The sequence below is a fragment of the Falco punctatus genome (assembly GCF_963210335.1).
Source record: "Falco punctatus genome assembly, chromosome: 4".
NCBI lineage: Eukaryota > Metazoa > Chordata > Aves > Falconiformes > Falconidae > Falco > Falco punctatus.
The window spans coordinates 98,776,798-98,801,664 of NC_137583.1; the positions used below are offsets into that span (position 1 = coordinate 98,776,798).

The following is a 24,867-nucleotide window of genomic DNA, read 5'->3' on the forward strand; positions in this document are numbered from 1 at the left end:
ATAATTTCTTACCATTCCAATAGGCAAAGTTAGTTCCACCTACAAACATGTACCTAAAAAGGAAAAAAAGCCATCCACTTAAATCAGGTTTTGCTGAATCGGGAAACAAAAAATAAAAATAACACTTACAGGTTAACATTAGCACCACGTGCCAGGATTTCATTAAGTGTTTTAGCTATAGTTTGTGCAGGCACAACAGAATGATGGTGTCCCCAGTGATCCAACCATCCAGTATAAAACTCAGAATTAACCTGAAAGGAGGAAGGGCAAAAGAGGAAGGGAAAACATGAAGAGGGAACAAAACCAGAACACAATGTGATTTAAGGTTACTAACTTTAGAAGGAAAGGAAAAAAGGCACCTTGACTCATTTGAGCCATTTTTAAACTACTATAAATACAGCAAAGTATACGCTAAGTCAGTCCTTTTCAGCAGATTTCTTGTCAAAGGAATTAAAGGATTGTTTCAACAATTTTATAGGGACACTGAAAATAATTGCCTAAGCACCAAAGAGCATGGATTTCCTTGGAACTTGTCAACACATACGTGTTTCACATGCTTGGGATTCAAATAAATGGTGGAACGAACACATTCGCTGCAGAATAGCATATGTAGACTAGATGTAATGAAAAATAAACCTTTCAAATACTCAAATTGCATTCTAAATAATTTCATAGCACAGAGGTAATCTTGTACCCTACACCGGCCTTCTCCCTTTGTCAAAATAGCTTCCAGTGATCTCACATCCCATTATAGCTTGTGTAAAACCTCTAGGGTAGCTGAAAACAGGAAGCAACTTCGAACCTGCCCTTTTAATTTTGCTTTTAACTTCCACCTACACATGCACCTCACTAACTCATCTAATCATACTTGCTGTTTCCGCTGCTTTGTAAACATTTGTCTTCACAAGGAAAAATACTGAAACAAAATTAATACCTTCTCAGACTGAAACAGTATTTGCAGAACAGCAGTTAATGTGGATTTGTCAAACACACACAGAAGCACCTCTGTGCAGTTTTTCTGACTTGTAAATTATGCCTTCGTAAACATGTCCCTAAAATTGTCCAACACTCTGTTGTTAACTCCCCTCTTATTAACCATTGCAAGATTACAAATGATACAAGAAATTTAAGTGAAAAGACATACCAAAGGGCCCATAGGTTCACTGCCTCTTTGAGCTAAAAATGCTGCTGTGACATTGCCACCTATAAGCAGACAGAAATAAGACTGAGTTGCTACATCCATGACTTTTTCGTTCCTTCATTTTACTGAAATAGGTGTCTTATCTCCCTTCCAACACTTAACAAAAATGCAGACAAGAAAGTTACTTCAGAAAACACGTGTTTTCTTTGATTCCAGTGTTCAAGTTGCAGAACTTATTTGAAATATATACATACATATATGTATGCATGTCTTTGCTTTTGAGATACATCTTCTGAAAACCTGACTCTTCTCAGGAATGACAGCTTGGCACCATAAAGTTTGAGATTTTTCAGAACTCCTACTTGATCATTGGACAGTACAGGTCTGGGGATTCGGTACCAAGACTATGGGGAAGACAGAAGCCAGGGAATCTCAGAGAAGCTTTACTTCTGATCACTCCTAATGGCTTAAGCCATAGGGCTGGAAATAACTACATTCAAGAGTAGCTCACCATCTCATAAATGGTACACATGACCGAGTTCACAATTTCGATCTACTGTTAAGAAAACAGATTCCTGCTAAGAACATTTATTTGACTGTAGAGAAAATAACATACAAAAAAAATATGGAAAGATTATCTTGGAGTTTGTTTTTTGTGCCTTAAGCCTATTATGCCAAGCCCATGCAGTGTATGAACATCATTAACTCTCCTATCAAAACAGCACTTTCTGTACACATTACAGTTGCTTAGCCATTCCTCAGGCCTGTATCACTGCAAATTGTGGCAGTGTGCACACTTCTAATGATGATCTTCAACAGTAATTTTTTTTCCAGTAAACCACTGGCTTAAAAAGAAATGAACTGAGAGCTGGACTCTGGGACAGACAAGAGGACACTAAAAACCCCAAAAAACATCAAACCCCCAAACCAAAAAACTCAACATCAAAAAATATATTTAAAAAAATAATCAATGGAATCAATGGCAACTATTACTGAGAATTTTTAGGAGATACGCACTATGAGCAGTGTAAATTGTTAATTAACCATTTCATGATGTGATGAAGTGATTACCGTTCTCTAACTGGGTACCTGTGGGTGATTCTTGTACATTTAAGAGTACATCAAATACACATAAGTGCCTACTACTACAGCATTTAAATGAAGCTGTCAGGTTTGTCAAGCAGCCAAAGTCAGTTTGTCATGCCACAAACACAACAGAATTATTTGGTAACAAACAATGGTCTCTAACCTGGGCCAAAGTCCACTGTTGCATAAAGACCCTGAAGAGCTCCACATTTCAAGTGAAATTGGCTTGCACCATCAGTTGTGAACAGCACCACCTCATCCCCAAGATGCTGGCGAAAGAGCTTCAGAAGGGAACGCAGATAGTCATAGTCACAAGCAAAGTAGCTTCCATACTCATTCTCTACCTGCACAGTAGAAGCAAGTCAGTAAAACAGTAGCCAACTTCAGTCTGCATCTGACACCAAAAATGGAAAGCCCAAATCCAACCCTCGCCTTCCTTTGACAGCAATGCTGAAAATGTCATTTTAACTCCAGATCTGAGGACTAAGAGAAAACACTTCTAGGCACTCATTCCTCTCACCTGTACCTTACAGAACAACCATTGTGTGGAGGCAAATCATTTTCCTACAAAATCACCCTCCACGTAAAAATCCCTACCCTAGCTACTTCGCAACAGTGATAAAAACACAGAAGCTTCTATTAATAAATGGAGAGCTATGACCCACATCTCAAGCAGAACAATAAAACTATAGAACAGGTTGTGACATGATCAAAACGGCAGCAAAATTAGAGTGCCAGAATAGAGACACCTACAAGGGGCTCACATGAGCAGCGAAGCCCTGCAATAGACTCAAAGGACTGAGAGGAAGACAACTCCATTACCACCAATAGGTACACATCTTGCCCCTTTCCCAAGGCGATGGACTTTCAAGCTCTAGATCCAATGTCAAACACATCTGAAGGTCACTTCTGAAAATCCTGTTATAAGCATCTTATTTCGGTCAAAGAATTTCTGCCCAGTGCTTTTGCTCGATAGACATAATACATTATTCAAGAAAAATTATCTTGGGCATATTATAAGAAGGGTCTCCTATCCCATCCTGTGTCAACCGGCAGTTTTAAAAAAATTAAAACAAAGCTTTTGTTATGGTCAAATACTAAGAATACGGAACAATCACCACTGCACATCTAGAAGGCGCTTAAGAGGGCAGGTACTCACCATGAACACACAATGTTGTGTCCTGAAACATTCACAACTTAATTTAGGTGTTAAGAACTTAAATGTCTAAATTTTGATGCCATTTTCATCACAAGTTTTAGGCTTACTCCATACTGCTTTTGCTTCTATTTGCAAGTATCCTTATTCCTCTTTTTCCTGTCAGAAGATTTCAGGCAGTTCTAGTTTTGTATTTATGTGAGAACTGGCATGAAACTCAGATCTAAAAAGTTCCACAAGTTTCCTCTATTGCTTACTATAGTTGTGGGAAACAACTTTGATAGAGAAGACAAGTACACTCTGAATTCTGGAAACAATGCATTCTGTTCTTTAGGATAAGGGATTTTATCAGAAACTTTCAGCTACCTGAAACTGTTAAGGAACACCTGTGACATTACCACCCAACACCCATGGAGTGTCTGCAAGAGCAATATAAGCTCAGGTCCGTTTGATTTTCAGGAAGTTACCTGCACCATGATGATTGGACCCCCATTTTGATAGAGGTGAGGCCTCATCTTTGGCAAAAGGACACCCATCCATTTCTCTACTGCTGCCAGGTAATCTGAGATACACAAAGTATAAATCTTTCACAACTGTTTCTGTTTTTTTTCTATTTTTTTTGTTTTAAATTATATATGGGTAGTTTTTACCTACTGTTCTAAATATGTGAAGTATAAGAGAATAGCATTTAATGAACTGATGTGCTCTTATATTTGTTTTAAAACATCAGCTTCCAGTACAGTTTACTAAAAAATAAAATATTTAAGTACTGATGAACTTTGAAAATCATCAGAGACACTTCAATATGTCTCACACATGTTGTCCTAATACATTTAAACAGAAAAATAAATGTGAATGTTGCTATATGTAGTGGGTTTTTAAATAGATAATTTATCTCACAAAAAGCAGAACTGAAGTCAGATATGATATATAACTTTGTTCCCTAATATGCACTCCAATAACCACATTATTCTCCTGTCTCATCTCACCCCTCCATGTCTGGTCCATGACCAGGTAGCACATAAGAATGCTACAACTAGTTCTGGAATTACATGCACACTGACCAGTCAAGAGGGATCCCCACAATGAGTGGCCAGTTGGCTGTTGCAAAACCAAAAACCTCACAGCTGAGCGCTACCTTCTTTTCCCTCAGTGGTGATAATGACTTCTTTCTTGGCACCAATTTTAATGAAATTTGTCAATACTCTGGAAACCTTCTACCCTACTTTGTTCATTCTGTATACTTCGAATGCACACTTTTAATTAAAAGTACTGAAAATTCTACTCACAAGATAACTTAAGCTGAAATATGAATTATCTAGTAATGGCTTCAAACAGCAAGTTGCCTTGCTGCTAAAGTGCATTTTTGCTAGTCTTTCTCGATGCCTCTACCTGGATCAGAAGACCTGAGAACGATAGATTTCTTCTCCAACAGCCATGCAGGAAGGCCTCCCTGGGAAAAGAAAGGGAATAATTTCAGTGACCATTTCCATGGAACGTAAGAAAAATTTAGCCTTTTATCAAAACATACACTGAGACCTTAAGACTGGTTTTCTACAAGTAACAATTCCCAATGAAAAAAGAATACCAAATAAGCTTGTGTTATAAGGAGGAGGCATGGAATTTAATAAGTTAAACCAAGAGCCTTGTTCAAATATATACCAAGTATGTGTGTCTACTTCAAGACAAAAATACTTGCATTCCCTAGAAATAACTGTTACAAAAGGGTGTACCATGTCCCATTCTGCACAGATGTAAGGCCCAGCTCTCAGGATAACCAGCAAACCAGTGTCTTTAGCAAGTTGCAGGAAATACTCCAGATCTTTGTCACCAGAAAAGTCATACACGCCCAGCTGGGGTTCGTGGTAGTTCCATGGCACATACCTATGAAGAGAGAAGATCACCTTCCATTAGGAAACTGAGACTAACCCAGAACTCCAAATAACAGCTGTTTGCACTACATGGCCCAGAGACTGTAATGCTGAACTGGTCTTCAGATCAGTAAAAAAGCAGAATAACTCCAGAGCCTTTCTTCTGTGAGGTACTACTTATGACAGAAGGTGTTAAAATTAATACTGAAATAAGGCTTAGTACTTTGCAGCTATGTCTGCACGAGTACATATCAATGCAAGAACAGGTGTTGTTAGTGCCATTTTGAACCCATGATGTCTGTTCCAAAATTTAAATAGTTAACAGTTTTGATGTTAGCAAGTCAGCTGCCAGTTGTACAGTGGTGGGAGGTTTGTGAAAAGATGGATACTGTAAACCACTCATAAAAGAGGTGGTCAGGAACGAATTTGCCCAAAACAGCACGCGACCCTTTGCAAATGGATCATCCAGCTTGCACAAGGAATGCCAACCAGGCTGACAGGTCCACAGCGCCGCTGCCACTAACAAAGAACTTAAAAACGTCCAAGCCTCAAATGATATTGCATCTAGGTCCTGAAAGGTTTTACTGACCAGGAGCAATGCAGGTTCTGGAACTGTGAAGTTAAAAGACGCTAAGGTGCCCAAGAGCCTGGACAAAGGAAAACTTCATTTCAACCAAGTAAACAAAGCTGCCAAACAAGCAGATAACCATTTGAAAGAACACCTCTGTCCTACTTCCAGGACTTAGGAAACCACAGCCTCAACACAGAACATCTCACAAAAGATAAAAATAATTTGCTTGGTTGCAAGACAACAAAGAAACATGTTATCTACCAACTGCCACGCGTAGGTGTTGTAGCTTAAGGCCCCTGCTTGACAACCCTGAGAGTTTTGGCTTGGTATAGTACTAAGTGGCGGCCGTAGCACAGCCAGACATTAAAATTAGGGATGAGTACAGCCTGAGCAAGGATTCAAAAGAATGGGAAACTCATTCTCCATGCATTTATTTTTTTGCACATGGGTTTGTAATCCCTCTTAGAGAACTGTTGCCACTGTTCCAGAGAGAACAAATTTGAGAAAAAAATTTTAAAACCAAAACTGTGGTTAGTCAAGCAAAGATCCTCTCAGGCAACACTAGTCTTACCGTCTGCATTTGTTTACATGCTCCAGAGTTAATTTTGTAATAACTACCCAAGAGGGAAAGAAAGTGCAGAAAACACTGCTTTTAATAAGCAAGAAAAACAGGAACCTTCACATGAGCACACTACTGAAATGGCCATGTTCACATGTACGCATGTCTGAGATTCAAATACAAAAATTACAATCTTTCAGCAACATTAGTTAATATTATAGCCTCACAAAGGCCAAAATCTTAAGCCTCTGTTTGAAAATATGAAGCTTAAAATTCGTATGCCAGGATGGAGTCAAAGGAACACACTTAGGCATCAAAATGCAAATTTCCCATTTACGTAGTGTATTTTATTTCTTTCTCAACCTGCTCTAATGTTTCCAAAGCACACAATTGACTCATTTGTAAATCAAACTAAAGTTGAATTTAATGAATATATGAAATGTGCATTTAATGAATATATGAACAATGTGAAAATACATTCAACGTTCATTTGGTTTTGTGCATTTGTCTAAATTTCAAGCAGAGCAGTAAAGTGATTGCTGACAACTAAGATGAAAGTAGATAAAGTAGAAAAATATTTTAAATGAATGAATGACCAACCTACCCCAAATAAACTAATACCAGAGTATCATATTGTGCTTGCTTTCCTTGTTTCATATACCATTATCCAAGTTATCACTGCAGAATAATTTTAGTTTTCTCTAAGCTCTAACAACTACGTTGTTTCCAAAACTATTGCTTAGACAAAGAGAATTACTTCAAGTTTTATATATATATGTGAGTATGGACTTGTCAAGGACAGATAAACCTAACTCCATTTGTTCACAGGAAAATTTGCCTAAAGGATTAAAGAAAAGGAAAAAAGGTTATGTATCCTGACTTAGCAGGGGGTTTGGTACTTTGCTCATAGGAGCACTGTACAGCAGAAAAGGGAAAAAAAAAAAAAAATAGAGGCTAGTTGGTATAACATTAACGCAGAATAAAAATTAACCGTAAAAGAACAACCCACTATTTGCTGGGAAAGCAGTGGGATATTTTGAGGATTATCCCAAGTGTCTTTGGTAGATGTAACTATATCCCAAGCTTTTATTGACATTTGGGCGATGTAATACACAGCATGCTTTGCAAATGGGGAGCAGTTGCAAATCTGTCAGTGAACATGACGAGGATTCTAAGTGCTCCTTACTAATGAGCAATATGGTCTGACATCAACAAGGAATGACAAGTTAGCAGTTTTTAATTCTCTCTTACAAAGGAAAAGGCAAAATACAAAATGAGAAAGAAGACATATAGAAGTGGTATTAATAGGAAAAGGGTCTGCAGGTTCCACTGAAAAGTACCATCTGACATTGAATCACCAACATGACATTGCAATAACAGACACAGCTCTTTCTGGGAGGAATTACCAGGCATGTTGATGTAGCAACTCATTCGCTGAAAAAATGTTTCTAGCAGAGAGCTGCACCTGTTTGAGCTAAATAAAGATGACTAGATATTAACTTCATAACTGTTTCTTGCTGTTTAAAATACTACTACAGAAAAACAGAAACAGCTTATGTTCCTTTCTCTTCAGGCAACGAAACAAATTACAAATAACTGATAAGTAAGTTACAGGTTAATCTGGGGAAAGACTTCTAGCTGAAATTTAACTACACCTTGTAACCTGTTAGTTACAAAAATATACTCATTGGAGAGTTTTACAAACTTGTTCTAGAAACAAGTCTGAAGGTCTAATATTGTCTGAGGTAAGGACAAAAGGGTTTATCCAGCTCCCTTATGTTCAGGATGGAAGAAGATAGTTTAAAACTGTTTCTGGAAGAATTTTTCTATGTCCCATGCTTCCCCACAAGGCCAGGAAAAAAAGCAGGTTTCTGTGGAGAAGGGAAAAAACTGAAGAAAAAAAAAAAAAAAAAATCACATGAAATGCTTTCTTACAGAATGATTCATGATATAAATTTGTTACTAATACACTTTAATCCCCCAGTATATTTTGTACAGCTAGCAATGGCCTTAAATTAAATAATTTGAGGCCATTAATTAAATAATAAATTAAATAATTTTACTTCAAAATTGTTATTATTAGCAAGCATAATTTCTATATACCATTATATAAATTTGTAGTCAGTTGTTAATTCTGTACTGCTTTAGCTACAGAATAGTTAATTTATAAAGGAATGCCACATTTCTTTTTTCAACCTGAAATGTGGTATTTCTTCTGTATTTGAGTAATAGCATTTACTTTCCATTTACACGCAATTTCCAAGGTTCATCCTATACCCTTCCTTTTCCTTAAAAGTCACAGCTTTCCTATTTCAGTGATGTCAACTGGCAAAAAAAAACACTTTAACAACCTTAATACACAGCATAACTCTCTCTGTAATACCAGGTGGGGTTTTTTTAGTAGTGTAAATTTAAATAGCTTGTACTAATTTCATAAATAATAGAGTAGCATTTTATACACACTAGTTAAATCACACATTTATGAGTCCTTAGAAAAAATGTAAATTGTGCTTATTTTTTAATTAATATTTTAACAGCAGCTCTTTCTCAGAGGGACTTTCTACAGGTTTATCTGCTCATTAGTCAACAAATACAGTAAAACAAATAAAACATCGACATTCTCTAACTTTCTATGGATTTGTAAGGTAACTGCCAGTTCTTACAGGAAGCTTCTCCACTGATCTGTAAATATTTAGCCCCATCTAGTGGTTAATTGTTTATCTTCTCCATACCAAAAAACCCAAACCACTAATTTCCAGTCCTTTCCAGATGTCTTTGATAGTATGCATTTCTCCTTGGCAGACAGTACAGAAACTGAAAACAAGGACAGTTACCCCTGTATGACCAGTGCCTCTGTGTGCTACTTGCTGAGGTCAGGAGTGAAGCTCCTCGGTGGTACTCCATCATCTTCTGGCATGTCACACCAACCACATCAAATTTCAACCTACTATTTGAAAGATTTAAGCCCTGATATCTTAAGCTTTAATGCAAGATCAAGCTTCCTGTCACCTGTTTTCTCATATTCTGTTATTGCTTAAGATGTTTTCAGGTGCAGATGGTTATATACATATACTGACTTCACCCGTTCAAGAGTCCCAGTTGAGGTGCTGACTCAGTCATTAGTTAAATGATGCATCAAGGCATAGCAAGTCTTTTGGAAATGAGGCTGCAGAGAACAGGAAGAGCAGCAGGTCTGGCTTGCTTTGACCACAAGGTATTTATGAGGACAATCCTATAATAAAAGGATCCCGTTTCCCTTGAAGTAGCAAACCTCATTGAGAGCACCTTGAAAAGAACAAGGAAGGCTCCCATATTTCAAATTATAGCAAGACCCTTCCTCGTCTCATGGGAAAAACCCCAAGCAGCAAAATCACAGTCTTCAGAGATGGCTCCAAGTTTTGGGAGTCCAACTACCATATTCTGCCAAAAGGTCTGGCAGTGCTGCTGCCCATTCCAGAAGGACTTCACATAACTGGTATCTCAGTCCCTTGCTAATGTTACTGATCTAGGAAAGAGTAGGCAGAAGACGACAAAACAAAAACACAACTACTCATCCAGAGCAATTTCCATTTTTATCAAAATCACAGCAGAATTGTTGGGGTAACATGAAAATTTATTGTTTCATCTTAATAATCAAGAGCAGTAAGACTGGATTATCTGCAAACTTTAAAGAAAAACAAAAGGGGGTTTGGTGGGTGGGGTGGTGGTTGTTTTTTTTTACTGTCAAGAGAGAAAGAGATCAGTGTCAAATGGGAAGATGCATGCATTTGATCCTTGTAGAAAATGCAAGGGCACAGGGATACTTGCTGCTTATAAGATACACATTTCAGAGCTATCTCTCACCATTGCAGAAAAAAATCCAAAAGGTAAGCAGTGATGGGGGAGAGAGTTAAAGAATGCCAGTCTGCTCTACAAAAAGAAAAGGATGTTGTAAAAAACCTGTTTTCTGCCATTGGTGATCCAGCAACACCACCTAAGCCCACAGGCCACATAACCACAGGGCAACACTTGCTAGCTGCACTGTGCCTTCTGTGCCAAAACAGAAACAACTCAGCTCTTCCAAAACTGACAGAGACCAGTTGAACCTGCAACCCAAGACAATCCCCACGCCATCCTGCACAGTGGTAGGACACTACTGTAAAACAGGAAAGCACAGAGTAGAAGATCTCAATAAGTGCGGGGGGGAAGCCCTAGTTATTGGGAAATTACAAAGAAGGACAAAGCAACAGGGGGAAAAAAAACCAAAACAGCCCTGATGCAATTTTGCCATTAAACAACAGTCATGGAGTGAATGGGAAAGAAAACATTCCTATCCCAAAAGACCAGTGATGCAACAGAGACATGAACAGGCAATTAAAGGAAAAAGGAAGAAACAAGTTGAAGCTGGAAATGAACAGAGGGCACCAAAAATATATGGGTGTTGGGAGAAGAAGGAAAATAAATCAAGAGACATAAGGGAAATATGAGACACTATGGATCATAGGTGTCGCAGAGCCACTGTCAGGACCCAGGCTGATCTTCAAGCCAGACATCAAAAGGTATAATTTTCAGGGCCATTTGAAAGTATATTTTGCTGCAATAAAAGTAATTACATGGGCAATTCCAGCAACTCTGTCCTGAGCAAGTGTGTTAATCCCATTGTTCTTATGTGATGTGAGGGAAGACAGAACTTGCTTGATTAGAAAACAACAAAAACCACCCCAAAAGACACACACCAAACAACACTGGGAAGGGTTTTAAGACATACCAAAAAATTGAGGTAAATTTGGGATGGTGGTGGAAAAAAGGCAACTCCTTTTCTTTCCCTGCAATCTGTTCTTCACAGTCTAACCCTCACTAATCACATCCAGAAGTACACAAGGCAACCGTGCAATCTGCAGGTCAAACAAAACACTGATTTCAAGGCAGGAGAAGGAGAAATAGTGCAACACTCCTGCTGAGCAAAGTAACCTGGCTTACAGAGCCAACACTGCCTGGCAGTCCATAGCACACAGGCAGGCTGTTTTGAAGAGAAGCTCTAAGCCTTCTAATGCTTTAGGAAAGAAAAACAAACATGCTTGGGAATTAGAATCATTGCTTGAAAAGACTATGCCTTACACTTCTTCACCACTCTTCCCTTGTCAAGGAAGCTTGGCAAAAGAGCAAGCATTTTATTTTTTTTTTAATCTGTGCCTCACCTGTTGTAATTATGTATACAACCAGGTAGGAAAGACAAGAAAAATGGACTAAAGGTTCAGTACACAAAACTGAAAGCTGTTTAAACAGTATTTTTTTTTTCAGAGAAGTACATCTAGTTCCCAACCATTTTTCTAAATTTAAACACTCCTGGTGAAATAACATTACTGCAGCTTTTGCCAGTATCTCCAAGACTTTAGAGTGATACAACTTAGGCTGTATTAAGAGGTCATTGTCCCCTCTCACCTCGCCTGCCTTTTGAACAGAGATTACAATGCCCTTGGCAGAAGCAAAGCACATATGTACTAGGTTTGCGTGGCCAGGGTTTGATAGCAGGGGGGCTACAGGGGTGGCTTCTGCGAGTAACTACCAGAAGCTTCCCCCATGTCCAATAGAGCCAATGCCAGACGGCTCCAAGACAGACCTGCTGCTGGCCAAGGCCAAGCCCATCAGTAATTATGGTAGTGCTGCTGACACCTGTGCAATTGCAGCTGGAGAGGAGTGAGACTATGTGAGAGCAACAGCTCTGCAGACACCCAGGTCAGTGCAGAAGGAGGGGAGGAGGTGCTCCAGGCAGCAGAGCAGATATCCGCCTGCAGCCCACGGAGGTTAACAGTGGAGCGGATATCCACCTGCAGCCCATGGAGGAACCCATGCTGGAGCAGGGGATGCCTGAAGGAAGCTGTGACTGTGTGGGCAGCCCATGCTGGAGCAGCTCCTGGCACGAACCATGGAGCGAGAAGCCCAAGGCTGGAGCAGGGTTGCTGGCCAGGCTTGTGACCCTGTGGAGACGCATACTGGAGCAGCCTGTGCCTGAGGGGCTGCACCCTGTGGAAGGGACCCACGCTGGAGCAGTTTGCTAAGAACAGTAGCCAGTGGGAAAGACACATATTGGAGAAGTTGTGGGGGGCTGTCTCCCGTGGGAGGGACCCCATGCTAGAGTATGGGAAGAGTGTGAGCAGCCCTCCCCCTGAAGGAAGGAGTGGCAGAGACGATGTGTAATAAACTGACCACAGTTCCCCATCTCCCTGCACCACTTAGGGGGAGGAGGTAGGGAATTCAGGAATAAAGCTGTGCCTGGGAAGAAGGGAGGTATAAGGGGGAAGGTGTTTTAAAATCAGTTTTTCTCATTATCTTACTCTGATCTGATTGGTAATAAATTAATTTTTCCCCAAGTCAGGTCTGTTTTGCATGTGACAGTAACTGGTGAGTGATCTCCCTGTCCTTATCTTGACCCACAAGCCCTTTGCTGTATTTTCTCTCCCTCGTCCAGTTGAGGAGGGGGAGTGATACAGCAGCTTTAGTGGGCACCTGGTGTCCTGCCACGGTCAACCCAACAAAATATAAAACTGTTTTTCAGTTGCCAAAGTTTACAGTCCAACAACTTATTTCAGGTCACATTTGCATCCTGGGTTGTGAAGCAAGAGGTGTTGCTTATTGGCAGGGAAGTGGACTGCTAGCTATAACCTGCCCAGTTGTCCATCTATGCTGTTAAGAGGTCACCCTATCCACCCTTCACTTCTCCAGAGCTTTCTCACCTATTACTTAAAAATTAATAAACCAAGTCACAATGGTAGCATTCCACTTTACTACTACTCATACATCTCCCAGGACTACAAATCACTTTGAAAGTCAACAGCTACTTACGTTTGAATGGCATCAAGTCCTGCCATCTTCATCTTCAACAGGCGGTCTTTCCAGTAATACTGGGGCACCCGTGAGTAGTGAATGCTACCTGAGATGTAACGGAAAGGCCTGCCATCCTTGACAAAGCAGTTGCAGCCATAATCAATCCCAAAACTCCTTTGGGGTATACTCTGTGTACAAAAAAAAAACATAATAAAAAATTACACAATATAATCTCTTTCTGCCTTGAAAGACATGGAGAACAGTCTACACAAGTCTGTGGATTGTCACAATAGAAAGTACAATGGCATTAAAATTAAAATGGTGAAGTGCTCTCCATTAGCTATACATACAGCCTGCCTGAGCCCAACACCAAAGGACTACAACACATCGGCCAACCACACAATAACAGGATTCACTACTACACCAAAATATGCCACATGCATTCTGCACTTTCAACAAGTGCATAGTACCATCTCTCTACAGTGATACATTTTGCAGCTGCTTACACCAGTACAAATGGTGAGGAATTCATAAGGGGAGACCGGGTGAATGCCAACACTTTGCACCCAATGCTTCAACTTACTAAACTGTTGGAAAATACGATCCTAATTCCAACTCTTACTGCCATGCTCAAGTCTGGAAGCAAAAGCCAGCTGGGAGCTTTTAAGGAACAAAATGCACATTCTAAATACTCCAGAGCACAAATCCATACATGTTTGAAAGCTTAGTTTCTAGTAAGTATAAAACTTTGATAGATCAGTCTGGCAAACCGCATACATTTATGTAAGTCACTAAAAATTAGTCATTTTTTGAGGAAGTCCTACTTTCAATACTTTTACAGCAAAGCACACCCAAACCAGTGTACTTAAAAAAAAAAAAAAAAAAAAAAAAAAAAAAAAAAAAGCAGGCAAATTAGGAATAAGAGTCCACACTTCCTAGCCATAAGAAAAATACCTTAATTTCAAGAGCATGGGATTACTCCTCAAGTAAGCCTAGTGAGCCTATGATCTTAGCAAAATTTAAGCTACTATGACCAACAGCAGTACTTCCTTTGCTTGTCAAAAAAAACAAAGGAAAAGCAGAAGACCTTTTAAGTGCCTGGCCCTATGTCTTTAAGCACTTTTAACTTTAATTTTTTTATTATTTTTTAAACAAGAGCTTTAACATTTCATATCTTCCATCTCTCATTTATCTTTGGCATCCCTGTCACCAGTACTACTGTTGTCCTCCACACATCACTGAATTGTTGGTTGTTTGTCTTCATGTTCTCTAACTTGGCATTTGCATTTTCTCAGATTCATTACTGAGCACATAAAAAAAAAATCCCTTCAATGAAAGTTCAGTACGGATCTAGGAAGTAACATCACTTGACAGCAAATGTAATCAGTTAGTTCTTCATACCTACCAGAAAATAAATCAGAAGTCAGCCAAACAAACCTCAGCATTTATTGGACATTGTAATAGTCCAAATGAAACACATCTTAGAATAGTGTAAATTAAAAGCTGTTGAAGCTGGCCTTGTTCCTGAAAAGATAGGCCTTGGTCTGTCCCTTATTGAGAATGGGGCTTAGCAATTAGCAAGTTGATTACATGAAACAAAAGTGATGACATTAGAAAGGCAAGAGAGATACAGACCACCATACAACCCCAGGTGACACATACATACCTCCTTACATGAGAGCCATCCACCTTTGGAGGAAATCTGCCCAAAGATTAAGTAGGGATTAACAGACCACACTGTTTTGAAGAATATTCTCATGTAACCACTTCTGTTAACTAGTGAAAAATTTTGTTACAGTACTGTGTGCAACTACAGGAAGAATAAAAGGAAAGGAATGGAAAAAATGAAATACAGCAGGCATGTATAACCATATACCAGCAAGCACTGAGACTCCTGGCCAACAACTGGACACAACTGCCAACCAAGAGCATACTCTTAATGCAACAAGACAGCAAAAAGGAGCCAGTGCAATGTGTCAGAGGCCAAAAGAACAAGAGTATAAACTACTAGATGGAGTAAAAAGAAAAAGCTCTCCTGAAAAATTGAGGATGAAATTGAGTCAACATGCCTATCCCTAGACTGTCATTAAATGAAGCGACTGAGCGAGGTAACACTTCACAAACATTTGAAGACTACAAACTCCAAGGAGAAGGAAGACTATATGAAGTTGCAACTATGATAAAGGCATTTATTCACAGAAAACCTAAAATAAAGTTGTGGAAAATGTCTTCAGTGCACACAGCAATCCAAAACATTCCGCCAACAGTGAACAAGTGAAACTGTCTCCGTGGTGGACATGTAACAACAGATGTGAGAAGATGCAGCCCTGAGCTGGCACGGAAACAAGAACTCAAGGGATTGCCAAGTATCGCATAGCGGAAGCTTTTTAAGCCCTGATTCCACAAACACAGACCCATTCTTAACATTTAACAAAGAGTTCCATCAAAGTTGAAATAAATCTTGACTCAAAAGTATGGACATGCCAGATCTGCACAAAATCAGAACCTTACAGAGCTGAAAAATACAAACCAACCGCTACGGAACAAAAGTAACTCGAAGGTTGGAATTCTCCCTGGGAAATGATGTTGTATAACTCCAGGCTGTTAAACCTCAAATAAGTTACCACTGCAGAGGATGCACAGGTATGCACCATCTGCTTACTTCCCTTTCAATTCAAATATATGTGCCTTTTTGCTGACCTTTAATTTATAACCTGCATCTTCATTCTTGGGCATGCTGCACCAGGATGGAATTATACTGTGTATATCTCCAAAGGAAACCACTCACCCGTAGGAACACCAAGCAGATGCTTCACATCCTTCAGATTTTTCTACTCCCGGGCACTGTGACAAGTCACACTTGTTCAGCACTTCAAAATGATCATGACCACATGAAACTCAGAACTCAGGTGCAGCAAAGCCACATTGAAAGACCATTATCCCCGGAAATAAAGAAGGAGAGTCAAAATAAATTGCTGTTATTTCCCTCTGAAAGAGCATTTTAGCCCCGCCTTTAAACTAACCACATCAAAAGGCCTATGGAAAAGACACAATCCATTTATGGCAGGTAACTGTTGAGAGATGATGAAAGTTCAATCAACTGTTTACATAGCTCTACCCTCAGGGTACAGACACCTCTGGCAGAGAAACAACGCTTTCTTTGAACAATAAAACAATAAAAAGCAGGTATTAATTACGGAAATGGTCATCATTGAACTGGTTACCATTTAGAAGCCACACTTCTAAAGCTGTGACCATAACTGTAAATCACCTTCCTTACACATACATTTTCTGATACAGTATTACTATAGGTGTGAGAAGGAGGAAGCTTCCAGACTACTTTGTCTGATTCACCTTATTCACTTCCCGCTGTAAACAGACTTCCCTTCATGACCAATTATTCAACATTCCTTTATTGCCAGTGCATGACACTACCCACTGCTCGCAGACCAGGGCTTGCAACAAACCCAAAACAATTCTTACGAATTTGTGTCTGGCTCTATCGCTATCATATACTCATGGTTGTGAATATACAGCAGGAATGAATTCCCTGCATCTTGCAGAAGATGGGGCAGTGGGTCTGCTAGTTTGGTAAGCAGATTCAACAGACTAACTGCAACACATCCTAGAGGATGCCAGTTAATTCATACCACATTGTATTAATGCCCAGCTGAAAACTCAGACCCTTAGAGGCAATGGTATAGCGTTGCATCTTACATGCTCAGAATATACTCACACGAAAAAGGGAAGAACTATAAAATTTGTCCTTTCTTAAATCAAGTAAGAATTTACTTTTACAACCTTAATGCTCTTTCAACATATTGTAACATGCATGCATTTCAACAGAGGAAAAAAATCATAGCTTCAGCACACAAAAGTACTTAACAGTGGCTAGAATATCTCATTCTCCAAATTCACAAGGCAGGTTTTTTTCTTATTTGGAAGGCAAAGAAATACAGATACAAATCCTCAATGAACTCCTCCACCTAGCATCTTTTATGTAGACCATTCAAGCATAGAACACCCCTTTCTCTACCCCAAAACCTAAGTACCAAAATTCATTTTCTCTTGTTCCTTCTTAGTATCCTTCCTCTGCCCTTGCATTGGTCCTTTTCACTGCATCACATCCTCATCTCCTTAGCCTACACTTCTTCCCCCTAGTAGGCATTAGGTAAATTTAATAGTGGCCTGACCTTTCCCACTTTCCACCATGCCTCACTTAGCAGTGTAAGCCCAAGATTTTTCCAACAAAACTAGTCAGATTTATTGTCAGTAGCTTTCTGTGGATAAATAGAATTAGTGTGTTAAAACTATTCAGCATGAACTTCTATAATAAATACTGGTACAAAATAAAAGGTCATTAGAGGCATCTTTCTTGATAAGCAAAAAAAGTTTTATTAAATCCCAACATTTAAAGCATTTGTTATACCACAATTTATATACTTTCAAATCCACTCTATACTGATTATATAATATAAGAAATACAACTTTCACAAAGTGATGATACTATTCTGATATTATTCTGACAGTGATTAATTCCCCTCCGCAAAGAACCAGCCTTCTATAGGAAGAAATATAAATTCATTTAGATAAGTTCTCCAGATCAAATACATTACACACACAAAATAAAAGATTTACAAAAAATATTTTAGATAATTATAAAGTAAGTAGCACAGCAATTTTTTTTTTCATCTGGAGTACCAGACACAGGTCTATATTAGGCAAATTCAAGTCAAACTGGAAGAAGTATAGAAAAAGCCTTGAAGGACAATTAGGGATTGCTGTCTGACAGAGATTTTAGAAAAGGTAGGTTAATTCCTCTGTTTACCAAAAAGAAAGTCAATCTAGGACACTTTCCATTCATAATTAAAAAAAAAAGTGAAATAGGAAAAGGCTTTGAAGTGTTTTGGCACAGGAGGAAAATATTTCAAGTCACAACCAATTACCAAGCAAACAAGCTTTCAGAGGGAGACTTAAAGAAAAAAATTACCAAGAACTAAATTGCACTGGGAGAACTCAAATTTATGAAATGATAATATGACCATGTCTAAAAGGATGTGTATGTGCTCCTGAAAGGATACACAAAGATCTTTCAAAACGGGTACATACGATGTAATGAAGAAGTTATCTATGCACCCCTGGGATAGAAGGACCACTTCAGCCAGGTTTTGCACAATTTGGACAGAATGAAGAGAGAAATAAAAAGGGTACGGGAAAAAAACAGAAAAAATTAATACTAGCAACTCACTGGGAAACTAACACTAGCTAAAATTAGTCCCACAAAAGCCTCCTGATATGGAAATTCACTTAACAAGTAGTCTTCTTAACACAGTAATAACCCTCATCATAACAAAGGAAAAGCTATCCTCCTGGACCCCTGGCCTAGAGGGAACCCTCTGCACTACTAAACCCAGAACAAAGCTTTTAAATCAAGGCATGTTGGTAAATAAACAGAGGGCAACAGGCTATCAAAATTCTCTCTACAGCAGACAATTTGACACTACACTACACCTCGGATGGGCAAGAACCACAGAAGGACCCCATGCAAGTGGTGGACAGTGTTTAACACATGTGGAAACTTTAAAACACTGAAAGAGATACTATTGCACAAGCATGAAAAGAAAGTATACCAAATTATAGGTGCTGGGAAACAGAAATTATCTAGTCTGACTGGTCAGGAGTTCAGTTTTCAAGATTGAAAGACTTCTCCGGCTCTTCCACCAACCTTCCAGTGCACGACACATTTACAGCATTTCTCAACATTCCTGTGAGCAAAACCACAAGATGTTTGTACAGAGGAACATGACACAAAGCCAACTTAGCAGTTCAAAACTCTGCCCGGGGCAGGGGCTGAAGGGACTGGATGAAACGAAACTTCAAAATTTCACTTGGAGAAAAACTCAACTTTACAAAGCCTATGGTACTCTTCAAATACACCTCCACACACCTCCTACAAAACTACAACAGGAGTTGCAGACTAAAATATAAGTGTGTCTTGTTCAGCGTCACACAGGAAGGCAGGAAAAGACTGAACACCACAGTTCTGGCCCTGGCACCCTTGGTCTCCCATGTAAGCACTGATCTCTTTGGCCCCACGCTATGTGGGTTTGCCTGAGAGGAACCCGGTACTGGTGAGCAGAAAGGCTGAGCAACGGAAACCCTGTGGCTACAGCTGCAGACTTCAGAGTCAGAATTCCCTGACAAATGTATTGTTCATGGTGTTTCATACAGCAACACTGAGTGGAAGGGGGGGAAGAGAGGAAGACATACAGAGGTAACTTTCATCAGCCTGGACAATATACACACATTAATTTACATCCTGACTTTCTTATATGAACACAAAGATACGGAAGCAATAATGTTATTAATATCTTCTAACTTCTCAAATTTTCCAGAATGATATTAATTTGTGCTAAGTCTTTCTAGCAAAGACAGAGAAATTCTCCATCCTTCATTATCCTGTAGCAGTTATTCTGCTATGTGCCTATCAGACAACCAGGATATGATATGCAAATGCTATTAAGAAGAGTCACCTGCTGCAGAATTGGGGTGTTTTCTTCCTAAAAAGCACACCATTTATTTGAAATATTAACACTTTACACAATTCCAAGCATTAACCTATTTGCATCATTTTCAAATAGTATCGCCTTATTCTTGCATGAGAGAAATTACAGAAGAGAAATTAAGCATAAAAAAATTTACAGAATTAAGAGAAAATACACTATTTCAGCTTTGGATTTTGTGCTTTACATCAGGAGGTATTGTATGCTCAGACATCATGCTCAGAGCAACAGAAGTTATGTTAATGATGCATCTTCCTTCTCATTTGCTTTGATTACAGCTATTTTCAATCATTACTAGATGCCCAGTTATTCTAGGGAAAATGCTTTCAGAAAGACAGATACTTTTACTCTTTGATATCTGTCTCTCCAGCTTTTTAACCCAAAAACCTGAATTTCAGGAACTGATGCCTGGCAACTTACTGTACTGGTAAGCAGCACAGACTGGAAGCCCTAGCGCATGCTGCGGACAGCTAGCAGGATAGATATCCAGCCTCAATAAACAAAACTTTCTCGTTTCCATAACCTTTGTAGCATAAGGCTTCTACAGTTTACATATACTCAGTGGGCACTCTGTAGTCCCTTTTGCAAGACACGCATGAGTGATTGCACTGCAAGAGATCAGAACTTGACCTGCCTGAGATTTGATAAGGCAGCTGCCTGATGGATAATAAACAGTGGAACATGAAGTAAATGCAGGACACAGGTATAATTACTAAACATGCACAGGCCATATTATCTCCATGACATCAGTGTTATCTTTAAATGCAGAACCTCATTAATAATGAACCCAAAGAATTCATTTCTTCAGTATTTTAACATGCCCCTGATTTGTTTCATAGGCCCAAAATCAGTTAGTGTTTTCTGCTCAAACTTAACAGAACCTGCTGAAGTCCACCCCAACACATCTTCTCCAACTTCCCTGAAAATGGATTTGCTTTCAAAGCAGTACAGCTAATATACTGACCAAAAAGGATGGCAGAAGTCTTTCAAACTGATAACTCCTCAAGGAGAATGCAGAATTATCTCTGTTATTTCAGCTCTGCTGCCCAGCCTCATGGGTATTCCAAAGTACATCGTCCCCGGGCTCACATAGACAAAGGTGTTCTGCCCAACTTTGTACAAACCAACAAAGAATGGATTCAGAAGATAAGCTCCAGCATTTAGTGGGAAGATCTGCCCTCCATGAGTATGACCAGAGAGAATTAAATTTATGTCTGGTCTCTCTTGAAGGGCCCACTTTGCTGCAATTGGCTGATGAGCTAACAGCACTATTGCATGCTCACTGCTACAGCCTGTGAGAGCTTTTTTTAAATCCATGCCATGTCCTGAGTAGCATAATACATCTGCTTCAATATCATCAACACCAGCCAGGCAGAACCAGTCATCAGTGCTCTTTGGTGAAACAATCTTCACATTCTCATTATGGAGTGGACGAATGTTAAATGATTTTAACAGCTCAAACCAGTTGCTAACATCTGATGTGTAGTATTCATGGTTTCCTGTGACAAAGTAAGTCCCAAGAGGGGAGTTAAGCTCTCCAAGAGGCTCAACAGCAGGTCGTATGATCTCTGCCTCAGCATCAGTCAGGTCCCCAACAATCACAGTGATATCTGGTTTTAAAGCCTTAACCATTCTCACAATCATGGCAAGCTTGGTCTTCCCAACTGTAGGCCCGAGATGGATATCTGAAAGCAACACCACTTTCAGATTATTCATTGTTGAGGGCAGCTTGTGAACTGGAACCTCCACTGAATTCACAGTAGGAGGCTGGGAAGCATTTAACAGCCCGACAACAGTCAGCACAACAGTCAGCATGACTGCCAAAACTGGTTTCATTGCTGTTCTGTTCTTGTTGCTAGTGCCTGCCTTAGCGCCTCTCCCAGCCAAGAACCTGTAAGCCTGCTCTACAGAGCCTAGAGTGAAGAGGAAGAAGATAAGAATGATATAAGCCCCCAGGCAAGTGTAGGCAGCTAAAGAAAAGAAATAGGGCTCTTCCGCAACAAGAAATAGCAATGTAAAGAAGCTTGAATGAGCCAAAGCTAGAAACATGAACACAGCTATTTTCCATGGCATGAAACAGAAGGAGCTGGAAGCTGAAGACCTGGAGAACGTGGTGACTGTGCTTCTCCAAACATGAAGAGATCCTATTAACATGAGTGCATTAGCAAAAAGTGCCATCTGCAGCCTTAGAAGCCAACGCCGTGTCCCAAGATCAAGTTTTTCCGCCAGATAACTGCGTGATAGCATCATGGAGAAGAAAACCACTCCTGCAGCCACTGCAGCCTTTGCTTCAAGGGGCAGTTGCTTGAAGGAGATCATCTTTGCTTCCTGACAGTTTCCTTCTGTTCTGCAGAAGCCTCCAGTAGGCAATAATGTGGTTATGAAGGGATGCCTTGGGTCAACAAAGCCTGCAACCAGGAACCAGTATCAGCCGTTTTAAAATATTACACACATTCCCTTTTTCCCAGACTGCAGCAAAGGACACTTACTTTGCACATACTACCCAAGACATGGGGTCATGCAGAATCACTATCACAAAGACAGAGAGGAGATTTCCTGATGTGGAATAATCACACAACTGAAAACACTGCATACCGGCAGCCCCCTTCCAAGCTCCCTGCTTGCCTCCCTCAGTAATTCCCCCTCCACCTCCCTACTAACACATGCTACAGCAGCATGCGAAATCCCCACTGGAATGGGAGCTACCAGATGCCACTGTGGTCCCAGAAACCGCAGATGATGTACGGGCAGATATCCTTGCCTCCAGTTGCGAGTAAAACTTCCCCAAAGCCTCAAAATCAGTACAGCCAGTGAAATCCACATTGTGTTTTGCTACTTGCCTCCTGCTCACTTCTACTACATCTACAGTTCCCAAGACTCAACACCTGTTTCAGCATATCCAGGTCTAACAGGATGCAATTAAGTTGAAAAGGGATTAAAAAAAAATTAAAAAATCACACGCTGTGCTCCTTTAGAAGGGAGCACTAAGTCTCATGTAGCTCTGTTCCCAGACTGAAAATAAAAAAAGCAAGCATCAGTTCTGTTTGAATTGTACCAGAAATCCCCATTTTGCTCTGTATTTTGCTTAGAGTTCATAGTGTTTCTGTTAATGCCAATTTTTCATATTTCTATTTAAAATAAACCTACTGTTTTATTTTGAACAAAGATGAAAAAGGTTTGGATGGTCTTTCACAACATACAACAGAGAACAAGTTTGAGGTAACAGACTACCTTATTTAAAGCCACGCAGTAGCATACGCTTACTTTCAAAACAGTTCTTGTCTCTCAGTCCACACTTAGCTAGAGAAAAAGTAAGCAACCATTACAGCCAAAAATACCTCAGAACTAGGGCACAAAAGCAACCTTACAGGGCTCTGCAGTGAGCCTGAGCCAAGAAGCCTACAAACCCGTTTCCCAGGCTGCTTTATCTGCAGCATATATTTTCCCAAGCTAATTTAAAAGAATATTAGCACTTCTGTGATGATAGGACCCCATTATATTTTGAGGACTAGACCAAGTTTTTAAAAGATTCCTTCCCACCCACTGCTTGGTCAGGGAACTGTGGGTTCACAGAGAAATCGTGCCTGCCAGCCTCTGTTCCTCAAGCCCTCTCAGCTGTTACAAAACTGTTCTTAAAAAACAGTGCTATTTCACACACATCTCTACAGAAAATAAAGCCAGGAAGACAAGAGGATAAGAAATGCCCTACTGGTTCAAGTCCACAGTTCCTCTAGACACCAGGCCATATTTTGTCTGGACTACAGCAATAAAAACATGCTGTTTAAAGAAATGACACAACCCTAGCCACTGTCTGTGGTCTCCTCCCCACGCAGTACTCCAGCTGATAAAGCTGCTACATTAGGGATGCCAGAAGGCAAATCCTTGCCCAGTCATTTTTGGATGTTGTTTATAAACCTAACATATTCTAATTAGGCTAATACTTTTTAAAAATCTGTTAAATACCGTCTACTTCTACAATCCCTTATTGCAGCAACTTCCTGAAATTTGCTTAAATAAAGTATTTCATGTGTTTTAAACTACTAAATCCACCAAGTGCCCCTCTTCTAATACTGCCAGCTTTGGTGAGTATAGACTCTCCGCTCCTCTCACCCACCACCTTCAGAATTTAGTAAGGTGCAGCCGTTAAGCTGCCACCGCCCAGAGACCATACCTACGGTAGCGACCCAACCTTCCCTTTGACAAAGGTCTTCCATGAGGCTGCACTGCTTTTTGCACAGCTTTAACCACCTCTGCACTATTCAGCTGCAACAGCAACCGAGATAACACTAACACTGCTTCAAACCCAAGCCGCTGGCGACAAGGCGCGGCTCCACAACTATGAAGACTGTGAAGGATTTGCCCAGGCGCTGGCTCGGCAGCGGTGCGGCGTCACACTGGACAAGCAGCAAGAGAGTCGCTGCCGAACCTGGGCAGAACAGGAAAAACTCCTCTCCCTCCTCGCGCACACCACAGGAAGAACAAGCTTTCCCGTGGGATCTACTAATGGAGTGACGGCATAAGGGAACTGCAGCTCGATTCGCCCCCCACCGCCGCCACGGGTGGCTTTGCGAGGCCTTGCAGCGTTTCTCAGAGCCGAGTCTGAAGGGCGGAGGGCGCAGAGCCGGCAGCCGGCCTCGGCCGGCACCTCCGCAGGCAGCGAGCCCTCGGTCACCCCCCGACGGCGGCGGCCCCCTCAGTGCGGCCCGGCGCGGGCGGGAGCGGGCAGCCCGCTGAGGGGAGGGAGCCTCCTCCGCCGCCACCGGCCCCGCACGGCGCCCCCGAGCCGCCGCCGCATTAAAAACGCACCGAAGTGACTCGCCTTGCCCCGGGGGCGAAAGGAGGCCCCTGCCCCCCGCAGCCGTGCCCGCCCGGCGGCCCCCCGCGCCCCTCAGGGCTCGGGGCCGCCCCCCGCAGCCCCCCGGGGCCGCCGCCGCCGCCACCGCGCGGGTACCCTCCGAGCGGGGGAGGGGACTCACCGCCGCCCGGAGGAGCCCCGCCAAGCCGGCCAGCGGGAGCAGGAGCCGCAGCATGACGGACGGCGGCGGACAGCCAGGAAGCGGCGGAGCGAGCGCTCCTCAGCCCGCCGGCCCGCGACACGGCCGCGTCACCTGACTGG

General features: G+C 40.9%; 2 protein-coding genes across 4 annotated transcripts in view; both read right to left on the reverse strand.

The window, feature by feature from the left end:
* Positions 1-24,859, reverse strand: part of GLB1 (galactosidase beta 1) — a 46,751-nt gene extending 21,892 nt beyond the window's left edge. For both annotated transcript variants that reach the window (XM_080387234.1, XM_080387233.1), the window contains exons 1-9: positions 24,728-24,859; positions 13,207-13,376; positions 5,117-5,267; positions 4,776-4,836; positions 3,851-3,945; positions 2,391-2,571; positions 1,145-1,203; positions 130-251; positions 13-53 (exon numbers count right to left, since the gene is read on the reverse strand). In XM_080387234.1, coding sequence (XP_080243360.1) covers positions 13-53; positions 130-251; positions 1,145-1,203; positions 2,391-2,571; positions 3,851-3,945; positions 4,776-4,836; positions 5,117-5,267; positions 13,207-13,376; positions 24,728-24,781 — 934 coding nt within the window. In that variant the 5' untranslated portion in view covers positions 24,782-24,859. The remainder of the gene's footprint in view (positions 1-12; positions 54-129; positions 252-1,144; positions 1,204-2,390; positions 2,572-3,850; positions 3,946-4,775; positions 4,837-5,116; positions 5,268-13,206; positions 13,377-24,727) is intronic.
* TMPPE (transmembrane protein with metallophosphoesterase domain) lies at positions 13,385-24,849 on the reverse strand. Of its 2 annotated transcripts, none has more exons than XM_080387269.1 (2): positions 22,983-24,700; positions 13,385-22,159 (listed from the first exon to the last, which is right to left on the reverse strand). In XM_080387269.1, exon 2 carries the CDS (start codon positions 22,068-22,070, stop codon positions 20,754-20,756), a length of 1,317 nt encoding a protein of 438 aa, XP_080243395.1. In that variant the 5' UTR covers positions 22,071-22,159; positions 22,983-24,700; the 3' UTR covers positions 13,385-20,753. The 2 variants fall into 2 exon arrangements, with proteins under 2 accessions (XP_080243395.1, XP_080243394.1); XM_080387268.1 differs by lacking the exon at positions 22,983-24,700 and adding an exon at positions 24,728-24,849 and having other exon boundaries at positions 17,476-22,159.
* Positions 24,860-24,867: the final 8 nt, after the last annotated feature.

What these genes read in the sequence shown, in the direction of transcription:
- TMPPE (XM_080387269.1), bottom strand. Translation starts at nt 22,070, where the DNA reads ATGATCTCCTTCAAGCAACTGCCCCTTGAAGCAAAGGCTGCAGTGGCT.